The following is a 23339-nucleotide window of genomic DNA, read 5'->3' as shown; positions in this document are numbered from 1 at the left end:
TTCTTTTGGAAGACAGCACCCTCCAGGAGCTTCTGCCTGAAGTTGTCAAATTCATGATGGTCCTCAGCAATGTGCCAGTGACGACAACCACAGCCGAAAGGTCATTCAGTGCTATTCGCCGACTAAAGACATATTTGAGATCTACAACGGGGCAGAAGAGACTAAGCAGGTTAGCGGTAGTCCACATACATCAAACTGTGCTTGATAATTGGGACATAAGATCGCTCGTTAAAATAATCCAGTGCGTAGAGCAACTCTTGCTTTATTTTTAAATCATGTTGATATGTTTTTGTTATGTATGTCACTTTATATCTTAGTGTACATGCTATTTTTTTTATTATTGCAAAATTACATTTAAAAAGTAAAATATTATAGCAAGAACAAAAAAGTAAATCTATTTTCCTGCGATTTGAGTTAGCATTTATGTTAACAATTAAATAAAACTGTTAAATATTGTAAATGTTCGTTATTTTATGGGTACGTCAACACACTGGCTGTGTCCAAAAGGTCATATGTCTGTTGCGGACATTAAACACACACCCATGCCCTCGCCGGGACTTGAACCGGAGACCTCTGGATCAAAGCGAGTTGAGTCGACCACCCAACACGCTCGGCTACCGAGGCCGGCATAACACTGTTACGTTGGCCTAGTCGATTTTCTTTTTCTGGTTACCTTTATGATTACTGACGTTAAATAATTCTCAAACTATTTTCATCTTCGCACTTAATCGACTTGCACCTGTTCCAAAATTTCATGCATAACACATTGTTTTCGAAGAAAAATTTAAAACTTTAATTTCAAGTAATAGAATCATCTTTCGGAAAATAAAGTGAACAGACTCGTGCGGTGGTGTGCCCAGGATTTTTGAAAGGGAGGGGTTACTTATACTTTATCTTGGTAGATAGCACTAACTTTGACGTTCTTATTTTTAGGAATACTGAGGAAAAGGGGGGTTAACTCCCACCATCGCCTTGGCACGCCACTGGACTCGTGCATTCCTCGTAATTGTAGTTGCGGAAAGTCCCACCAGATGTCATATTGGATTAATCGCGAGTAAAGGGGCGAAGACCGAGGCATGTCATGTGAAAGATCAAGAAATGAAAGTATTAAAAGTCATATTTTTTTTGACGTTCGTCGAGAGCATTGTAGAGTCAGACAGAAAGGTGAATATCTTAAATGTTAAGCTGTTAGTACCTGGTATAGAAAACTGTATACGACAGAATTAGAAATAGAAATGTAGTTTTGAAATGGGCAATATATCATCACCAGATAATGTTGTTTATTTTGCTTTGGTCTGATAAATGTAAGGATTTACACCAAATTTCAAATGCAGAATAGTAGACGGGTCATATTTTCTTGGTATTCAATACGTTCTGTACGTATATCCCTGGTAAAATAAAATAACTTGAGTCTAAGCAATATTACCTATATTACCATCCGGGAACTTTTCTAACGATGGAAGCGGCCCCGGCGCCCACCCAGCGTCGAATAACATGGGTACCTGGGGGAAACCCTGGGGGGTAAAGGCGGTCAGGGGCGTGATGCTGATCACATCACCCCCACTCACGACCGGGATCAAGAAAGTGTGGGGCGTTACCCCCACACCCCCTATACGCCTTCATGGCGTGGTGCTATGCACAGGGGAGCACTTTACCTTTTTTTTTTTTACCTTTTACCATGTACTGTAATTTGGGTAACAGTAGTATAAGCCGGAGACACATTATTTAAACTCGGTTGTTTTCAAATAAAAATCATTGCTACTTACCTCATATGCATAGCGGAAGATTTTTCAAGGTGCCATTATGCTTTTTACACGAAAACAAACACAATTTTTTACATACAGAGTAATTTTTTTAGGTACTAATCTGATATTCCCCAGACAGATTTCTTCTTTTTTCCAGAAGAAACTACTTACGGTAATAAGTTCCTGTCGCATTGTCTAACATCTGGAAGGTGTTTTGTGTGATGTGGGAATGTTTCATAGCGGAAATTCAACCATTGACGCATAGCCCTATGAACCATTTCCGGTAAGGTTAGGTTAGGTAGGGTCACGTATAGGTTACAATAGTTAAAAATTGGTTTCGAAAAAAATATGCGTAGAACCCCACACCATTCTTGCATAGCCCCACAAACCATTTTCGGAAACGTACATTCTTCAGTTACAATAACACTTTTTAAAAAAAAAATAAAAAAAATTGCAATTACTTTGATCAAAAAAACGTGAATACACGTTAAAGAATGTTCTGCGAAGCACATAGGTAAGTACAAATGTCAAAAAATGACAAAACCAAGAAGTTATAGGTGTCCGGGGAATATCAGATTTTTACCTTTTTTTATTCCTTTCTTCGCTTCCGGAATACACAATATGGTGGGCACATCTTGACTCGCCTTGTGGGTAAGCAGTGTTTCAACCTTCTTAACTGAAAAATACCTACTTTCGTGTTCATTATGTCATCACAAACCATTGACGGATAGCCCCCAAAAAACATTCACGATAGCCCCACAAACCATTGACGGATAGCTCCACTAACCATTGACGGATAGCTCCAGTAACCATTAACAGATAGCCCCAAAAATCATTCGTGATAGCCCCAAAAACCATTCGTGATAGCCCCAAAAACCATTCGTGAAAGCCCCAAAAACCATTCACGATATACCCACGGACCATTTCCGTCAAGGTTAGGGTAGGTAAGCATAGTTAAAAAAAAATCGTAAAAAAAAAGGCACGTTTGGAAACACTGGCGAGACCGCTTGAGTTTTGACGCTCGTGCCATCTGCAGGTACATAATGGAAACATTGACATAATGTCGCTTTACAGAAGATGCAAGTTCCTTACATAAAAAGTTATTATTTCTTGTTCTGCAGCATTCTATGGTGAAGTTTTCAGTTTGCACGAAAGAAAATACCTCGAAGAGCTTCGACAATGCTACAGAAACTGATTTCACTAAGTAGTTGCTCCTGTAAATTTGAAGAAATCCATTCCGGCGATATCGCATATTTACCAAAATACCTACTATCGTGTTTGTCACCGGTGGAAATTATACATTATGCACGGGTAGCTGACGATAGCCTGGGTAGCTGATGGATAGCCCCACGAACCATTTCCATAAGGTTAGGTTAGGTTTGTTTGGGTTAGGCAAGCATTGTAAAAAAAAAAAATGAGTTTGAAACACTGACAGTGGGTTACGTCATCGAATGTGCGGAGCATGCAGTTCACGTACGGGAAGCATGTCAATTGTGTGTTGGTGGGATATTTCTCTTGAAAAATATATGATTTGCCAGTCAAATAGATTCCATGATGAAAGAAAATACCAGGTGGTTATAATTAAAGTGACGGTGTTCAGAGTGGTATAGCACAGGCTGTAATGAGAGTAGCAGTCTGAAACTTCGCAGATATGCTAATGAAGCAATGCGCTTGCGAATTATGCAATTCTCGCCACCAGGGTAAAAAATGGCGCTGTAAGCAGTCAAAACTTGGTATAGTTACAGGAAAAACACTATAAATCACAGAAAACAATACTCTTTGTAATAAAATATCGCTACAATTTCACTATTCGAATTACATGAACATTACTAAAGGAAAAAGCAACAAGCGTCACCAACAACAACCAGGGAGCTCACACAATGGTTAGGCAATGTCACCGACTTTGACGTCAGAGTTACGGAAAATTCCACGTTTTGACTGCTTACAGTGCCATTTTTCACCCTGGTGGCGAGAATTAGAACTATTTTTTTTTTGCATAATTCGCAAGCGCATTGCTTCATTAGCATATCTGCGAAGTTTCAGACTGCTACTCTCATTACAGCCCGTGCTGTACCACTCTGAACACCGTCACTTGAATTATAACCACCTGGTACCTCCACGAATGTTGGAAAGCTTGGAGAAACTCATTTCCGTAAGTAGTTTCTTCTGTAACAATGAAGAAATGTGTCTCAGATATAACAAACTGGTACCTAAAATTTTAGTATCTGCGAAACTTCTGAAATTCCTTTATTTTCTTTTTTTTTCACTTTGGTACTTACGTATTCTGCATTGCTAAGGATTCTTGAAGGTGGCATTTCGTTTTTTTCACGAAAATAATTTCAATTTTCCACATATCGAGTAATTATTGTTCGTTCGTTTTTTGGTTGAGTTACACACTATATGGCAGGCAAATCTTAACTAGCGTTGTCTGTGAACAGTGGGTGTGCAGTGTTTCCAACCTTCTTCACCGAAAATACCTACTTTCGTGTTACTGATTTTGTATTTTTTTTCCGGGTTCGAAAATCTCACGAACCATTCACGGATAGCCCCACGAACCATGCACGGTAAGGTTAGGTTAGGCAAACATAGTTAAAATTGTCATCTTCAAAATTGTCATGTTCTTGGAAAGCAACTGTGTGGTTCGAAACACTGAACAGGTGTTATATCATCAAACGCACACAACATTTGGTTCACGTTGTGGAACGACATAGAGGTAACAGCTTTCGTGGTTTGGAGAGACATTAATTTTCAAAAATACATGATTTACCGGTGAAATAAATTAAGCGATTGGAAAAAACACTTCCACGACCTTTCAAAAGTGTACAGAAAGTGAGTTCGGTAAGTGATTTGTGTAAATAGTTTCTTCTGTAAAAATTAAGAAATCCATTTTGACTAGTTCAAAGTGTTACCCTTCTCTTAAACATTTCAATTTATTTTATCCATTTGTGTTATTCTAGATAACCTCATTTAAAAATCCCGAATGCCAGATATGTGAGAATTCAACAATAATCATTTATGTGAAGGCTGAGGGACATGACGACACACTGCATTACTTGTGGGGTGTTGCAGGAAAACCTTCTGTATTTTTGGCATTAACAGCATCAAATGTTACACTAAAAATTGACTGGAACACATTGTTGTCATCAGATCCAAGTGGAAGTATTAATTTCTCAGGTGGACAACCCTTGTATACGTTTGGAGTTGTAATTAACAAGGTATGTATTGCTACAGTAAGTGGTTTGCAGTATACGCCATTTAGTATTAACAGTATTTAATTATTATTTATCAAATTTCTTACAAAATACAGAGCGAATTTACAATACGGGAAGTATCTTCAATTGCTTTCAAATTCGGCATACTCACTAATTTTGGCCTCGTAATCAAGAATCTGCAGTTAAAATTTGGCGGTCACGTCTAGAAATTGCAAAATAAGTCGAAAAAAGTGGGTCCGTGAACAGAGTAAACACCCTTGATTTATGAAGAAAACAACTATTTTTTGCAATGATTAGCTTTTTAAAACTATGTTTACGACTACCCTTAATTTTAACTATGCTTGCCTAACCTGACCTGATGTGAATGGTTCTTGGGGCAAACATGTTTTCCACCTTTACGCAAGGTGCCATTTTTTCACATGCAAATCAACGCACCATGCAACGGGTCTCACTTATTGCACAACACTTGAGCAACGTTCTGTTATGAGTGTATGGAGAATGGAGAATCATAGCAGTAATTGACAAGGTTATTTTACAATTTCTAGACGTGACCGCCAAATTTTAACTGCAGATTCGTGATTACGAGGCCAAAATTAGTGAGTATGCCGGATATGAAAGCAATTGGAGATACTTCCGGTATTGTAGTACAAAATACACACAGAGGGTACCAAACAGAAACACACTTTTGAGAATTTAAAAGTCCTGATTAAATCTCTCATGCTGTTAATTCAATGTCCGTGACAACTCAGCAATGTGAAACTTGCAAACTCTCTACAGCATGACAAAAATTGTTTCCAATAAAATGTAATATTTTATCTGTGACAAATCTGCCTGTGAATATATTTAAACATAAACTGTGTGACTGGTTGCTACACCATTTTACTCAATTCACGACGTTTTTGAAATTGAAAATATAGTATTTTAATGTAAGTAATGAAAAAAAAGCATTATAACTTTATATTATTTTACTATGTATTTCACATGTATTTTGTTTCTTGACGTCTATTGCTGTATAAGCTCCATGACAATAAAATACTTTTCCTCCTTAGAAGACAATGTTAATGGTGACAGGAATGCTTTTTCGTTTCACTTCAATAGGAAGAAGAGAGAAAATATTATCACTGAAATTATTTATGATAATGATGTACTGTTCAGTGAATATGATATTGCTAATGCATTTAGTGAGATTTTTCACAAATCTTTCTCAAAAAGAATTCATGTAAATGTAAAAAATATTAATCTTCATTCATTTGAACACATAATTGCTGACTATTTGTCTTTCTCTTTTAAGCAATATGTTAATGGAAATCAGCATTTTTTCTTTTTAGAAAAAGGTCTACTTTTACAAATTTATTGGTTATAATAGACCCGCTTAAATCTAACATTAGGAAGCAATTCCAGATTGATATTTTATTTATTGACTTGGCTAGAGCCTTTGATAGTCAGCCCATAAGCTAATAATTTATAAACTCTTATCAAATGATTTCTGAAATGGTTTTCCAACTTTCTAGTAAATAGAACATCCTTTGTTAAAATTGGCGAAACAGTTTCCTCTAGAAAATAAATATTTTGAGGAGTACCTCAAAGGGCCGCCACTTGGCCCAATCTTATTTTCTGTTTTTATCAATGATATTACTTTATGTTTTAAATGTAGCACATGTTTACTGTACTCAGATGATATAAAGAGTTTTAAGAGTATTTTAACAAATAATGTTGTAGTTCAACTTCATGCTGACATTGATAGAATGTATTTATCAAGATCCTTTTGTTTTTTTGCGATTCCATCATTCTATGAATGCAATTTTAACATGGTTTGATTTTGATTTACTCCTGATAACACATACTGCGGAGTTTTAGTGATTACTTAAGATTTTGTTCAATATACCTATGCTTTTGTAGTTTGGTTCTCTTAGCATTAAAATAAAGTCACACTGCATTCTACTAAGGTTACGATTTACTTCTACATTAACTCTCACTAGTCTATGGTACTTACAGTCCCTTGTCATTGGAAAATACACTGTGCATGGGAAGTGTGCATGCTTGCGTAAGGTAAATTTTAAGTTGTTTTCCAACAATAAATAACTTTTTCGAAATCGAAACATTGCTCATTACTTTAGGAAGGTTCAAATTTCGTGTGACCTGATTCCAAAATTCTACGATAATTAGTCTTCCTGCTTGAAGAATTTGAAAAAAAACAATCATAAAACAATCGGAACCGTTACCGAATGTCATATTGGTGTAAGATTAATGAAATTAAAATTAACTTTAAGAAGTGTAAAGTTTTAAGTTGTACTAAGAAAGTTCATGACAACTATTATATTTATATATTATATATTATATTTATCAAAATAAAATCAAAGTGTGTGACAGCCGTAAATACTTAGGAATATTAATAGACTCCTCTGTCATATTTGATGAGCACATTTCCGAAATTTGCAAAAGAAAGAAGATGCTTGGTTATATATTTTTCTCATGGAAAGTTTTCCATAAAGAAGATACCTTTATATGCCTGCATAAAATGATAGTTCATCCTATACTTGAATACGCGTATGAATTATGGTTTCTGACAGCCATGAAACACCTTCAAAAAGTTGAATCAGTTCAAAAGCTTTTTATCAGGTTATTATGCACAAAGTTTAAGAAAAATTACTATGAGCAACATTATTCTGAGTGGTTAACACAGTTGAATATGTTAACCTTAGAAGAAAGAAGAAAAAATGGAAGGGATAAATTTTGAACAGAAAATTTTAACTTTCCAAATAGATACATTTTGAATAATATATCTTATAAAATTTCCAGATATTCTCAGAGGAATATCTCAATTCTTACATGTTTAAATAAGGCCAGAGGTTTAGTAACTACACTTGTTGAAATGTGCAATTTGAATTTATGATGATGTAGAAGATTGTATGATCCACTGTATTATTTTATAACTATGTATTCAATTCTGTAATTTTGTATAACCAAACTAGACATGTACCTAATTTCAAATTGTGCTCATCACTTAAAAAATAAATAAATATATTATTATTTGGTGCATGCCTATGATGTACTATTTATATTGCCTCCAAAAATAGAAGGATCACATAATGATCAGAATGAAAATACTGCTGCAACCCCCTTAACTTGCAAGTCATGATCATCGTTTGCCATTTCCTGCCTCTGGCTGGGCACTCTACTCATTTATGATAATTGGATAGTCACATTTTTATCCATTTATCCATTTTGCTTCCTTACATGCTTCTGCAATTGCCATATACTCGGCTTCAGTGGAAGATAATGAAACATAATTGTTTTATATAAGCCTTGCTTAACATACCTCCCTTATATATAAATACATAACCACTGTTTGATTTTCTATTTGGTACATCCCCAGCCGATTCAGCATCTGTGTAACCTAACAAACAATCATTTTCAAATTCAAACTTTCCGGCCCCTGTTGTGGAGTTGTCAGCACATCGCGCTATGATGCCAAGGGTCCCAGGTTCGAATTCCAGCCTGGGCATGGATGTTTGCGATTACCCCTACATCAATTTCATCATATCATCACTAATTCTCATTGTCGCACCATACTAAAATTTCATCATGATCGGACAAGCTGTTTTTGATTTATAGAATTTCAAACAGAGCAATCCTTTTTAAAACAAAATTAAACATGCCCTTTTTTGTACTCTTGAGGATAAAAAATATAAGACATAGTAAGAAAAATGGTTAGAGTAGATTAACGCAGAATTGAATAAGCTAAATTTTGATGTAGGTAACTTGTTTTTTTGTAGGCCTACTGGTTATTTTTTTAATCTGACAGTATGTTGCCATGGTCAATACATTTAAAAATGCAAATATTCATTAAAATAATAATAATTATTATATTGATTTTCTGTCTCTTGGGTTGAATGTGACAATGAAAATGAATGATGAACAGTTGAAATGGATGGTGGGACAATCCCAATGATACACCCATGCCTTGAACCTCAGTGGTTTCACCACTCTGCAATATAGGCCAGCGGAAATGCAAATGTAATTAATTTTATAATGTTTTTCAAGACGTTTGTTCACTACATGGTGACACATTGTATAGCATTTCTGGTCACATTGCGATTAGCGCCTCTGAGCATAAAGTGGACTTGAAACAAGCATTTGACTTTTTCTTCTAGCTTCTGGAGTACAATGACTTGTTGAAGAATGCATCTCTTGATCGTGAAACTGGTGGAAATATTACAGAATGGAATACAAAGTACTTCAGCTGGAACCTCGAATCTTTGTCAGAATCCTCTGTCAATAGTAAAGGGACCTCAGCCAAAATCAGTGGATCCTATCGTGATGAAGAAACAAACACAACAAGAGGAGGGATCATCTCGCTGACTGTAAGACATTATTTTGCAATGAGTAACAGATTAATATATGCAAAGTAGTGACTACAGTAGCAGTCAGTCATGGTTAGATACATACTTTAAGGCCAGTTTTAGACAGGAGCATTTTGGAAAAATCTGGGTAACATTTTAATTTTTTGAGCAACATCTACAGCCTGAGTTTTATACTTAACATTTTTATTCCTAAATATATTTAATTTTTTCAGAAGTCACTATATTATCACCAAATTTAGTAATTAATAATACTTTCCCAATAACGTTCATTATTTTCTTGCATCATTATTTGTGTTGAACACCAATTATAAAAAATACACCCCTCCCAAACATTATATTGAGCACCTTAAAATTTCTGAAAAGCAAAGATATAATTCATGTTTTCTCCATGTTGATAAATGGAAATTTGATTTTTTACATGTGGAAGTGAAGAGTTTATGAAGGTCCATTGTACCATTGTTATCTGTAAGTTCCAGGGTTAGCCTGGGTGGACCCAGTCCAGTTTTCCCCAGGTGTTTTTTTTTTTCCAGAAAACCCACCTCGTTAAAACCCAGTCAAAATATGTTTTTTTTAGAAAATGTAAATTATTGCTTTAAATACTTGTGAGATTCTACGATTGTCAATTTTTTGGAAAACTTGTAATGAAAAGGTTTAGCAGAGCTTATAATACTAAAAATAATGAATGTAGTACAAGCCACAATGGTTTTTTTTTCAGGCTATTTTCCTCAAATCATGCTAGAAATGGACTTTTAACAGAAATGAAAACCAATATATATCCATTACTCACCGGTAATTCCTTGAATTCTGGGAATTATACGGGAATTTACTCCATACACTTTTATTAATCCAAATCCCATTGAATCTATACATATTTATGAATGCTCTGAGGCATGTTTTTCACAGATTAGCTTTTGTGTTTATCAAGGTAGTAAAAGAAAGCTGCAGTGGAAAAACAAAACAGATTTCTCAGTCCGTATACACTGGTCGACATTTGCTAAGGAACAAACACATATTGACCCATATCTTTTTCATACACAACTCCGTTCAGTTTGTTGCCAGAAAGAGACCAGTAGAGGGTGGCAAGGAATCGTTGCGCCCATTCAAAAAGGAACGTGTGCGCTTGGAGCATCGTTATCAGGAAAATACTACAGTGCTGTGGCAGAAGGTGGTACCCACGGGAGGCAGTCAAACATGGTAGAGGCTGTTGGCAGTGCAACAGAAGAAGCGTGTAGGAAGATGGCGAGAAGAGTACATTTAAGTGATTACGAACAGGGCAGTGGTTGGTCAGCTGGAGTCAGGGCGAAGTGTGTGTCATTTCTCAACTTCAACTTCAGAAAGCTACTCGTACCAGAGGAACAGCTTTGCGTATGCATGGTGGAGGTCATGGAAGGTGTACAACTGCTCGCCAGGATCGGTACATCGTCCAGGTGGCAAAAAGGAATCGATCTGCCACTCCAGCCCAAATTGCTCAAGACCTTGTCGGTGCTTCAGGTGTCTGTGTGTCCCCAAAAACCATTACCCGATGACCGAATAGTGGTGGGTTGTATGCCCGGAAGCCAGTTAAGTGTGTGCCATTAAAACCAGCTCACCGTCGTGCCAGATTACACTGGTGTGTGCAGCATCGTAACTGGGACTAAGACAGATGGGCAAATGTGATGTTCTCCGATGAATTGCGGTACTGTGTGACAAGTGATTCTTGACATCAAATGGTGTGGAGAGAACGTGGAACACGATATCATGCACAGCACATCTATGAACGTGACAGGTATGGGGGACTTGGAGTTATGGCATGGAAAGGGGGGGGGGGCATAATGAAAAATGGGAAAACACCACTGCACATCTTCACCGCAGGATCCGTTACTGGAGCACGGTATTCTACCGAGATCCTGGAAGATTATGTTTGTTCATTTCAGGGTGCAGTGGACCTTGACTTTCTTTACATGGATGATAATGCGCATCCACACAGAACTGTCCAAGTGACACTGGAAAGAGAAAACATCACCCGCATATCTCAATCCCATTGAACGTGCATGAGATGCTCTCGGAAGGCAGGTTGCACAAAGGAATCCCCCACACTGGACCCTCCAGGAGCTGAAAACTGTACTTGAGGAAGAATTTGACAATATACCCCTCGGGCTCACGAATGCTCTCATCGACAGCATGCCAAACAGGTGTGCAGCTTGCTGTGCAGTCCGCGGTGGCCGCATGCCATACTGATTTCCTCTGGACTCACTCTACACATGCCAAATTGTGATTCATGTGCTTTCCTCACTTTGTTTTGCTTATGCTGGTTTTGCTTTATGACGTCCTGTTTCTTTGGTTGATGGGGAATCCCTGTCATCTTTTCTCAATAAACCTTAACTGATACCTGTACTTACATATTGTTCACTTGTTGCACCCTGATCACGTAGTCAAAAGTAATTGATGAAAACATGTTTGTTCCTTAGCAATTGTTGACCAGTGTACTTTGTAAATGTTCCTCGCATAACAATCTCTCTGACAGACATAGCTACTCATGGGATGGCGCCAAGTCAAACCTTTTCCAAAATTATAAGCTACGAGTTCCTTTATTACAGAAATTCGACTGTGATTAGCGTCAGTTCATTGTCTGGATACATTGGAATCACAATGACCCTTCATATTGTTAATATATGTGTGTGTGTGTAGAGGGGGGAGGGGTGGTAATAAATAAGGTTGAAATAGAGGAAATCTTACTGGTATTCTTGAATTTTTACAAAGTTTGCCTTGAAAACCGGGAATTATACTTGAATTTTATCATGGTCTTAGAGTAGCCACCCTGTCCAAGAAAGAAGAGATAAAGTTTCAGAACAAAGTTTAAAATTTTGAAATGTGGTAGCACTTTGGTTACGAGTCACTTCCTTATTTGGGGTGGGGGTTGACTATAGTGCATTACTTTGTATTTGCAAATAATAATAATAAAACTGGCTCCATAAATATTTTTAGTTTTGTCTACTCCTGCTCAGACATATTTCTGCTTTTAAAATGTGTGAAATGTAGTTATTAAAAAAAAACATAATGTGTGGCACAGCTATTTACTCTTAACATATTTTAATTTTCTGTCTAGTGAATAATTTACATGATCTTTTTTTATTATTTTTTAGCTAAATTGTTATGGGTTTGTAGACCACAGCAATCTTCTTCCTCATCTTTTACATACCGAGAACACAACTCAGGTTGATATTATTTTGGATGGCCTACAGACTGAGTATGAAAACTCTCGCTTTGCCCTGGAGTTATTTATTGCAAGCAGTGATCAAAGGAATCATTCCATGAAGATAGAGCCAGTGAAAAGTTTAAATGATGAACATACTCCTGGAGTATTTACAGTAAGTATAGTTTTTGGACGGACATTGTTACTATACAGTGGCATTTTCAATCTTACATCAATTATCTGACAGTAAAATTCTCCAGACATGTAGCATTTGTACGAAATTGTGAACGAGTCTAAATTCTCAGATTTTGCATTGTACCTTTCTGGTCCCAATGAAACAGAATGCCTAACAAAATTCCTGCATTACAAGTTCTTAGTTAGAGTTCCCTGAAAACTGCTTAATTATTCCATTGTAAGTGCAATTATTCAAATTTACTGAAAGCGTCGCTTCCACGTTTGGATGTATGTTTTTGGCAAATTATACACCTGTGGACCCTTTAACCTATCCTAACTTCACTAGGCCTCCCCGATGGCGTAGTTGTAGCATTCTCGCCTTGTAATCAAGGGGTTTCGGGTTCATTACCCGGTGGATGCACATAGTGGTTCGGATCCCACTTTAAACTGTAGGTCCAGTCCCGATTAGCCTTACTGTGCATAAAGTGGACTTAAAACACCAAATCAATCCAATCCTAACTTCACTCAACCTAAGCTAACCAAACCGCCTCATGTCATCTGATCTAACCTAACCCTAATAGAACCTCACCTAACCTTACCTGCCCTGAACCTAACGTAAGGGTTATGGGTTTGATTCACAATTGGAGCACAGAGGTAAGCAAAAAGAGGATTGATTGATTGATTTGGTGTTTTAAGTCCACTTTATGCACAGTAAGGCTAATCGGGACTGGACCTACAGTTTAAAGTGCTAGATGGAGAGGAGATGAAAAAAAATGAGAGGAGTAATCTGAGTTAATCAGTGAAAATTTAAAGAAAACAAAAATGTTTAGCCCTAGAGAGAATATTTTTGGGGTCCAAAATTTCATAAAATTGTTTCCAAGCAAGTCTGCTAATTTCTTAAGACAAATACAAATTTTCAACAATTTCCAACCATTAAGTCAGGTTTTGAAACAATGAATGCAAGATTCTAAATTTTTGTGGGATGTGTGTTTCAGCAAATTATGCAACCGACCGTGAATCTCTAAACCAAATCTTCAAGAATGTCATAAAAATTGCATTTTTGTAATGACCGCATGTGGAACAAATGTAGCAAGTTTGAAGAAAAACTGAGATAGTGGGTTAATACTTTAATTTTCTGTATGATTTGGTACAGAAAGATACTTATTTCTGTTGATTGCAAAATCACAATATTTGAAATAGCAATTGTATATTTTTCTTTTATTTATAGGTGATAGATCTCTTCACTCCATCCAGCTCAAATTTCCAGGCAGGAGGTTTTTTGCAGTGGCGGCCTGTTTCGTACACCTCCAGAGAACGTGACATATCAGATTCAACGGATGCAAAATATTACAATTTAACAACACCTGATAGTCCTACAGTTTTGCTTAATGATACATTACTTTATGCATATTATGGTTACGAGTTACTAAATTCAGTATTGGTGCAAGGCACAAATATCTCATTTGGAATTGAGGAGGATGGCTATTATAAGGAGTCTAATTATACAACATGGTAAGTTAATTTTTAATTTATTCTCATTTGTATATTTTTATGTTGTTAGATATGTTTGTAGTGATTACTTCAGACTTATGCTTGTCTGTGTAGCTCAATTCCTTACTTAAATGCCCTACTGGCCACCGTTTGTCTTGCTTCTTAATTTCGAACTGGTTGGGTAAATGATTTTTCCAACAAAAATCATATCCTATATTATTATTATTGATGTCTAATGATACATGGGAGCGACTAGTCAGAACCCACCTTAAGTTGGTTGGTTGATTTAGTGTTTTAAGTCCACTTTATGCACAGTAAGGCTAATCGGGACTGGACCTACCGTTTAAAGTGGAATCTGAACCACTATGTGCCTCCACAGGGTATCAAACCCCACCTTAAGTGATATGAGAAATATGGCATGAATTATTTCTTTCCTTTGCAGTGTCAAGGTTCCCACTGACAAGGAAAGCCAGGGAAATTAAGCCATGACTGAAAATTCATAAAATTGTCTACTTGCAGTGATGTGGATATTTAAGGCATAATTTGAAACAGAAATACTAGGAAACATGCTATTTCTTACAACTGGAGCCATTGCTTTCACATTTCCACTTAAAAACACACTTCAGACAAGAGTTAAATAAGCTAAAACATTACAAAATAATCTGGATATATGATGTCTCCTTGTTGGAGAAAACATTCCAGCATTCTCTAGGGCCACTGCAACCATCCTTGTTGGAGAGTGTTGGAATGTTTTCTCCAACAAGGATGGTGGCAGTGGCCATTGAAATTAATAGAACTAGGAAAAAATAAGTTGTACAGAAAAAGTGAGCACTAGTTTCTCTGTATTTATCATGATTTCATTGGTAAGCATGACAGTTCACACACTTTGAATTACCATGTTCACAAAAAAATCTTCATTTGTTTTAATTATGGATGATGGCGAATGTCCAAAAAGTAGAGGAACTTGCCAACAATCTTGAAAATTATGCTCATGGGCCAATAATTTAATGTGAGATTATGAAACTACACAGTCTGATGTTCTAAGCCATGTGCATGCCATAACTGGACTTCAGTTACATACTAACATGTCTTTCTTTGCCTTTTTTTGCCAGGACTTTCATGGTGGGTTATGGGAAACCTTTGGATGATAAATTTTCATTGTTGGTGATATTAGTCATCAGTATTGGCTTGGGCGTACCATCTCTTCTGATTGTCATTGGAGGTGTTTATGTTTGCGTGAGAAAAATATCAGAAAACAAGGATGACCTGTTTTCAAGTAGCTGAGATTCCTACAGGAAATGTGACGACTGTTATATAAAGTTTGATCTATATACATGCAACTATGGAATACCCCTGTATTCAGGAAAAGTTGAGTGGTATATTTGTAAATTATTTTTAGGACTTACGTAACATCAAGTGGTACATGTGAAGTGTGTGTAATTTTTTTCGTGCCTTATTAACTACAAATTTGGGAATTTGTCTTTCAAAGGTGTGAATGTTTACCCAAGTTGAAATATGTGAAGTTACTGAACTCTATGCTATTTTTTTGTCATATGATTAAATGTCATATGTTGTAAATGAAACATAATTTTCATGGAAGTTTATGACATACAAGCACAGTTAAAGTTGAATTACTTGTCAAGAGAATTATGTCATTATATTGAATAGAGTTGTGTTTCCTATGTACATGCATAATTCTTTTGTACATAGCATTCATTCTCTACATTGGTATGTGTAAAAGTTATCTATAAAAATAGTGTTTTAGCTATTTTGTTGAAAATCGGAAAATAATAACAGTTTGTCACAGAATTACACTGGTTGTTAAACGTTGTGCGAATCATACCAAGATGATTTATGACTTCTAATTTTTCTTGTACGTACACACAATTATTCTTGTAGTACATGGTTGTTACCAGGATCTAAACATGTTATATGATGTTACACTTCCGTAGACTTCTTTCATCGGCCATTTATTTGTGTCATGTTTAAATGATTGAAGCAATCGTAAACTAGAAGAAAACTTAGAGTAATTTCAAGTTATAGCTTCTTGTTCAGTGTGGAAATTCATCCCATGTGACATTCTTAACTTCAGTAAATATGACAAGTTCTTCAGGATATTTGTGACATTACCTTTCAAGTCATGAAAAATTAAAGTTTGTTTATTTTTTTTAATAAAAGCATAAGAGCTATAATGTAGTTTAATCACAGTAAGAGTTAATTTTTTTGTGATTAATTCATTTAAACCCTTTTTATTCCGTAGATCTGATATGGCAGGAATTGATTGTTATCTTGAACATGTATGCATACTATATTTATGTACGTATTTAGCCTGTTTTTGATATGTTTAAACAATGCTAAGTTGGGTGCAGATATGTATTACTATGTGTTGAACCAGAGCTCAATACTGGTGTACATTGAAGTTCTTCATCTACTTGTAGGTTAATTTTAAACATATTTATGTTTCATATTCTAAAATTTTGTGAAGATAATTAGATTAAGTGGGATGATTGTTATACATGACTCGACAAGATAGTGCATAATTTTCATTCTTGCATTACCGTGCTGCATGAACAATATGCTTACTTTTTGAGAAGATTCATATAATTAATCTTTGACACCACACTGCATTGTCTGCATTTGATTAATACTAAACTGAATTTCATTTTATTAATTTTTAAGAAAGAAATCACTGCCATTTTTCCTTTTTAACTAACTGATATAGTATGTGTTATCTTGCCTATTTACAGTGAATTATCGATGGCGCAGTGGTAGTGTCGTCGCCTTGTAATCAAGGGGTCCCGGGTTCGATACCTGGTGGAGGTCCATGGCACAGTGGTTCAGATCCCACTTTAAACCGTAGGTCCAGTCCCGATTAGCCTTACTGTGCATAAAGTGGACTTAAAACACCAACGCATCCATTACAGTGAATTATAAAGTCTCTAAAATGCAGGAGAATGTTTCATTATTTTCCATGCTCCAAAAAATGCAAATGTAAGAGAGTTGTAATGGGAATTAAAATGTGCTCTTATGTTCAAGACACAAAACGTCGTTCCAAAAAAGTTTCAAACACTACTCACGTAAGTAGTGTTAAACTTAACTTAATACAATTTAACATTGTTTATTTTATTTAATAGTGAGTAATACGCACCAATTTACAATATGTATTCAAGACACATTGCCATCTGTCTATACATTTTCAAATCAATAGTTAGTTTCCCTATGGACAGTTTTGGCAGTTCATTGCTCATAGTTCAAGTTAGAATACATTTGGGTACATAGGCTGTTCGGCAAAATTCCATATTTACAATCTGTAAAGTTAATTTAAACTTAAAACAGAACTGTTACTGATTCCAAAGCTTATATTTAACTGATTTTGATATAAATGATATTCTAACAGGTAAATGCTGTAGAAATTCCTGTTGTGTATTTTGAGTATTCGTAGACAAAGAAATAGTATTCACATATTTATGAGAAGGAATAATATTCAGAAAACAGAAATCATTACAAGGAAATAGACTTCTAAATTTACTGTACTGCAGAAATAGACTTCTAAACTTACTGTACTGCATGCACCAAAACTATATGAATGTGTCCTCTATTTACAAAATTTGCAAAACAAGAAATTGAATATTGACATTTTATCTATTGGCGGGGTCAGTGATTTTGGGAATTTTTCGAACAGTGTCCCTGCATGGTCAGAGCTTCTCTGGGGCTCACCCAGAGCATGGTGCTGATCACACCACCACCATTATGGCCAAGGATCCTCCCTGATGGCCTAGCGTTGTCACCTTGTAATCAAGGGGTCCCATGTCTGATTCCCGGTGGGAGCACATAGCACAGATCCCACTTGAAACTGTAGGTCCAGTCCCGATTAACCTTACTGTCCGTAAAGTGGACTGAAAACAAAACTCACTCAATCACTCCATCTTGACAAAGTTTGAGAATATTTGGGACACAACCACCACATTCTCCACACCATGTTCTTCGGTGAGAGCCACGGTAGTCTTGTCGGTAGGGTGTCTGACTGCTATGCGTGAGACCCTTGGTTCGATTCCCAGGGTGGGTGATCTAATGTCTGCATTTTTCCAGCCTCAAAACAATGGGTACCTACCGGTAAAGAGGCTGGACCATGTTGCTGATCACATCATCTCCAAAATGGCAGAGCTTGAGAATATGTGGGACACTAACCGCACATCCTGTAAATGTGCCTTCATGGTGCTATATGCGCGGGGAACTTTACCTTTTACCACGTTCTTCAAAATGTGAGAACACTTTGAGAAATGTTCCTGAAAGTCCAGCAGAAGTTTAATTGCCACTATTTGAACTGAACTTCTACTAACAGAGTATATTTGAATATTTCATTCAGTGATTTATCCACACACCCCAACACCTTCCTAACAGCCTCTATCCATATTTCCAGAACACACCTCTAGCTCAATTTATTGGCTCTAAATTTGCCCAACATACACCTCCTCTCAATGGAAACTTCTGGATAAATACCTGATTCAATTGAATAACATTTTTGATTACAGCAGTCTCCTAACATTACATATCTTTAAAACAAAGTGTGTATTTGAGTTGTGATAACTACTTGGTGCAAAAGCAAAAATCACAGTCATCTTACTTATGTAATTTGTAACATAATGATGCTTCACATTGTGATAAGGATGTTAATTGTGCGAATATTTATAAATTACAAAAGGAATTTTCTTCTTTGAAAAGTATGTGTAAAGATCAAAAATGCATTTTGATGTTATGTTGATATGTATATATATATATAGTATGATTGAAATATTTTTTTTACCTCAGGTATTGACCAATTCACATTGATTTTTAACCATGTATAATTTCTTTTAGTAAATAATATATACTGCTGGACAAAAAAAACCGGACACTTGCATTTTTTGTGATAACGCAATGGGTCGATAAAAGCTCTGGTACAAGGGCTAACTAAATGTTGCAGAAACTGAATTAAGTACGAATGCATAAACAAAGTCCGAGCCTATGAATGGTGCATATGGTACTACATGATCTGCCGAACATTCTGTAATATACCTGCGAGCTGTTATTGCAATTCAGATGTCAAATATTAAAGTGTCCGGTTTTCATTGTCCAGCAGTATATATTCCGTTACATACAATCTTGCAATACAACTTATGTCATGTGCTAACAACATCGTTGTTAAAAACTGCACAAAACAAGTAAACAGCACAAAAAAGACACATTATGAGTGTCCAAGCTTTCGACTCCATCCTGGGGCATCATCAGAGACAGAGGAAGGAGGAGTTGAAGGGTTAGACAGACTTGAAAAGTGTATTTTGTCCTGTTTATTTGTTTTGTGTGGTTCTTAACAGAAAGTTCATTTTACATAGAAATCCTTCAAAACCTTGAATATGCAAAGATGAAAGTTGGTGACACTGTACCAGTGTTTTCAATGTTTTAGTGTTGTGTATTGAAAACTAACATCTCGAGCACTCCTAAACCCACAGGTTTGATGTGAGGCTGGTCAAGATCAGTTAATTTTTGACATTTTCCTTTGGATTCTCAAGACTGTATACCGTCTCTATTTTGATCTTCCTAAAGGTCTCTTAAGGAGCTTTCAGACTGAAGCAACAAGCGGCACAGGTCCCTTCAGTCTATAAGAAAACATTCACCATGCATGAGTGAACAACAGACTGTGGGGACACGTGCACTCTTTTGAGATGATGGCCCAGTCCAGGTTACACGTGGAGCTTGTCGTGTGGTTTTGGTTCAAAAGGTTACATTGGTTACTTAGGGTTTGATCGCAAGCGATACATGTTACTTATTTTCTGTCGTGTATCGCTAGTTCCTTCAGACTGAAAGCTCCCATACATTCACATGTTCCTTGGCCTGCTTATTAAAATGTTCTTCATTTTATTATTCAGCATGTGAATATACTATGTATTGCAAGAATATATACAAAAAATACAAATATATGTAAAGTGTTATTTGATTATTCTATGCTATAACTGTATTTTGTTTTAGGTATTATTACTGTTACAGTTCCATGTTATATCATAAATGTTGACTGAAGTGATACTCACACAGAACTGATAATATAGAATATGATGGTGATTTTTTTTAAAAAAAATATTTGATACAGATAATAAAGTCTATTTTTTAAAAATATAGTTTTCTGATTCATTTGTGGGCAAATTCTATCGAGTACAAACTCTACATAAAATTTATTATGTGATCGTGTTGTGATGTTTTCCCAGGCTTGGCCATTCCTGATTCTCTCATTCATCTTTCTGTATTAATAGGAAGGTTTTTTGCTGTATGCTTCATACAGGAGCGGCACCAGAAAATTTTCACCGGGTGGGCAGGATCCATTTATTGGTAAATTAGGGTAGGTAGGTACAAAGTGCACATACATGAGTTTCACAAACGTGCATTCCCTTCCCCTGCTCTCTCCTTGCTACCAATTTTTTTTTACCCACTTCTTTTTGCTGGTGTACGTTTCTTATTTATCCTTTACATACTTTTCCCTCTGCTTATGCCCCCACTTCTCTCTCTCTCCTCTTTCTCACTCACTCTCACGTAATCCTAAGAGAGGGTCAAGGCTTCGTGCTTCATGGACGGAAGTCTCCTAGCAGCAAACTTATCTTAAACATGATTTTAGCATACCTGGTGGAGCCACATACCGGTTCAGATTCCACTTTAAACAGTAGGTCCAGTCCACATTACTTAAAACAAAAACTCAAAAAATAAATTGTAATTTTAGCATTTTAGATTTGGAATGCAAATTTTGCCAAAATTTAACATTTACAATTGCAAAGGTTTCAACTGCCCTCCTTCATTTGCCAGTATTAATAGGGTTACCATACGTCCGTATTTAGTACGGACAGTTTGTATGTTGACCATCGTGTCCGTGTCCATACTGTACTTTGCAAAAAATGTTAAAATGTCCGTACTTTTCCTAAGGATGTTTGAAGTTGTATAGAATATAAGATTTGTTCTGTGAAGTATATTCGTTCTGAGTTCCTTGTTCAGTGTACTGGCAATCCTGAATTGTGATTACTGATTTTGAAGTGGTTTAATCAGTCAGTTTCCATTGTTGTTCACGCCACACGATCTGACGGTTACTCGCTTTGCCTTTGTCTTAACTTCAGTCAGTACAGTGGCTATTTGTTGTGTGGATGTGTGCCGTAATCGGTAGTTCAGCTTTTTTGCAACATTTAAAACTGTAGTTTTATATTGTGTGTGAAAACATTGTATATCAAATATGGCATATATTTATATTTAATTTATATCGACTATATAGGTTTTAAAAATTTCCGGTTGTCCATATTTTAACTTCCCAATTTATGGTAACCCTAACTATTAACATCCTTTACAAAAGGAAATACCTTGTTTCTTCTTTCGATACAAGAGACATCCTGATTGTACATTATATATTCAAGGATGGCGACAAGGTATGTATACACCAACAAGAGTGAAGATTTTTTTCTCCATAATTCAAAAGAACCTGGCCGGTTCAAATCCGGGAACTTTTCTAACGGTGGAAGCGGCCCCGGCGCCTACCCAGCGTCGAATAACATGGGTACCTGGGGGAAACCCTGGGGGGTAAAGGCGGTCAGGGGCGTGATGCTGATCACATCACCCCCACTCACGACCGGATCAAGAAAGTGTGGGGCGTTACCCCCACACCCCCTATACGCCTTCATGGCGTGGTGCTATGCACAGGGGAACACTTTACCTTTTTTTTTACTTTTATAATTCAAAAGAATGGTTTTGAATGTACAGTTTTAATATTGTGAATTTTTAAGTGGAAAGTGTAGTACTTCCTGGATGAGGGTTAATAAATGATCATTTTACTTGGCTCACGGGAATTTTAGAAATTGATAAGTGCATATGAATATTAACATGCACAAGGAATGCACAATTTTAGTTAATTCTGCATTAAACTCCCAAAATAAGAACGAGAATTTTCACACAAGATATCACTGAAAAATGGTAAAAGTAAAGGAATTTGCTCAAAATGAATATCGGAATATCGTTGCAATTATGGAAGCGATCACTTACTGAAGTAAATCTTCATCTGGCCAATGCAGAAACAAGAGATTTCTCGATAGGATTCAATAGAAATATGCATAGCGCTTTGGAAAACAAATACTTTTACATACTATATTGTGGAAAGTAATTTAAACCAAAGAATTCATCAAATTTGAATCTTCTCTTCTTCAAAGCGCTTTAAAACCCTTGGAAAAAGTTTAATTTATTTACATTTATTATTAAGGCATGGGCCTTAAGAGGGGCAATGCACCTTCTGTCCTCCAAATTCTTCAAGAAGTATATACATCAATACAAAAAATATTGTCAATCTTGCCGATCCCTCGAATGTTTATGTGAAGTTGGCACCATGGTTTTTATCGAAACCCATACATTCTAACTAGTTCTATTGGGTTCCGCTGCGAATTGAAAGAAGGTTCCTGGAGCGTGTTTAAATTGATCTGGAAAAAAGGTTCCTGGACCGAATTGAAATACTTTAAATATAAAAAAGTTCTTTATGCTCCTGAATCCATTTATGGTTGCTGATTTTCTCTTCTCTCCTGGACAGGAATTGAATTTATTTAAAATTTCTGAACCTTTAGAAACTCTGGTTGGCAGCTCCTAATTATTGTCATACTATGAAAAGAAAGCATCTATTACCCAAAATGCTAGGATAAGGAAGCCACGAACTTCTTTTTCATACCATATTGAAGTAACGTGTTTGGTTGTTGTAATATATTTTTTTCAATTCTGTATGATTTTGTACATTCCTCACCTCTGAAAATGCCACTTTGGCTACAGCCAGATATTGCACTACTTCTAGCCACAAAAGTATTAACTGGATCATGTTTCAAGTTTTTAAATAAAACATAAATTTGACAGGTATTATCAACATATTTTCTGACGATTTTCCTTGTCTTTCTTAGGAAAGGAATGTAAATCCAAAAACAGCGAATGAGTAAAACTTCCTGTAGGATAATTTGTGACACTTTCTAGTGTGGATAATATTCATAAGAAAAAAATGTGGGCGGAGTCAAGAAAATAATATACCTTTTCTTATTGAAGCATTCATATTTTCCTAAACACTTACATCTTGAATTTGCTCAGATGTGTAGAGGAATTTTTGGGTGGGTACTTGTCCCTGGCTTCATGTCAGTGTAGGATCCAC

The 23339-nt window shown here is 36.1% G+C and overlaps 1 protein-coding gene across 1 annotated transcript; it reads left to right on the top strand.

The window, feature by feature from the left end:
- The first annotated feature begins 1060 nt into the window (after positions 1 to 1060).
- On the top strand, positions 1061 to 20290 carry LOC146002920 (glycosylated lysosomal membrane protein A-like). The gene is made up of 6 exons (XM_083141070.1): positions 1061 to 1164; positions 4703 to 4960; positions 9112 to 9321; positions 12444 to 12668; positions 13896 to 14179; positions 15271 to 20290. Exons 1-6 carry the CDS (start codon positions 1099 to 1101, stop codon positions 15440 to 15442), a joined length of 1215 nt encoding a protein of 404 aa, XP_082997196.1. The 5' UTR covers positions 1061 to 1098; the 3' UTR covers positions 15443 to 20290.
- Positions 20291 to 23339: the final 3049 nt, after the last annotated feature.

Source organism: Lepisma saccharinum, chromosome 19 (genome assembly GCF_977018435.1).
Source record: "Lepisma saccharinum chromosome 19, izLepSacc3.1, whole genome shotgun sequence".
NCBI lineage: Eukaryota > Metazoa > Arthropoda > Insecta > Zygentoma > Lepismatidae > Lepisma > Lepisma saccharinum.
The sequence above is the reverse complement of the archived record's forward strand: the minus strand, read 5'-3'. Positions and strand labels throughout refer to the sequence as shown.

Excerpts from the sequence above, each read along its gene's own strand:
- LOC146002920 (XM_083141070.1), top strand. The coding sequence starts at position 1,099 with ATGAAAGTATTAAAAGTCATATTTTTTTTGACGTTCGTCGAGAGCATT. Across the intron at positions 1,165-4,702 it reads TTGTAGAGTCAGACAGAAAG|ATAACCTCATTTAAAAATCC; the intron begins GTGAATATCTTA and ends GTGTTATTCTAG. Across the intron at positions 9,322-12,443 it reads GAGGGATCATCTCGCTGACT|CTAAATTGTTATGGGTTTGT; the intron begins GTAAGACATTAT and ends ATTATTTTTTAG.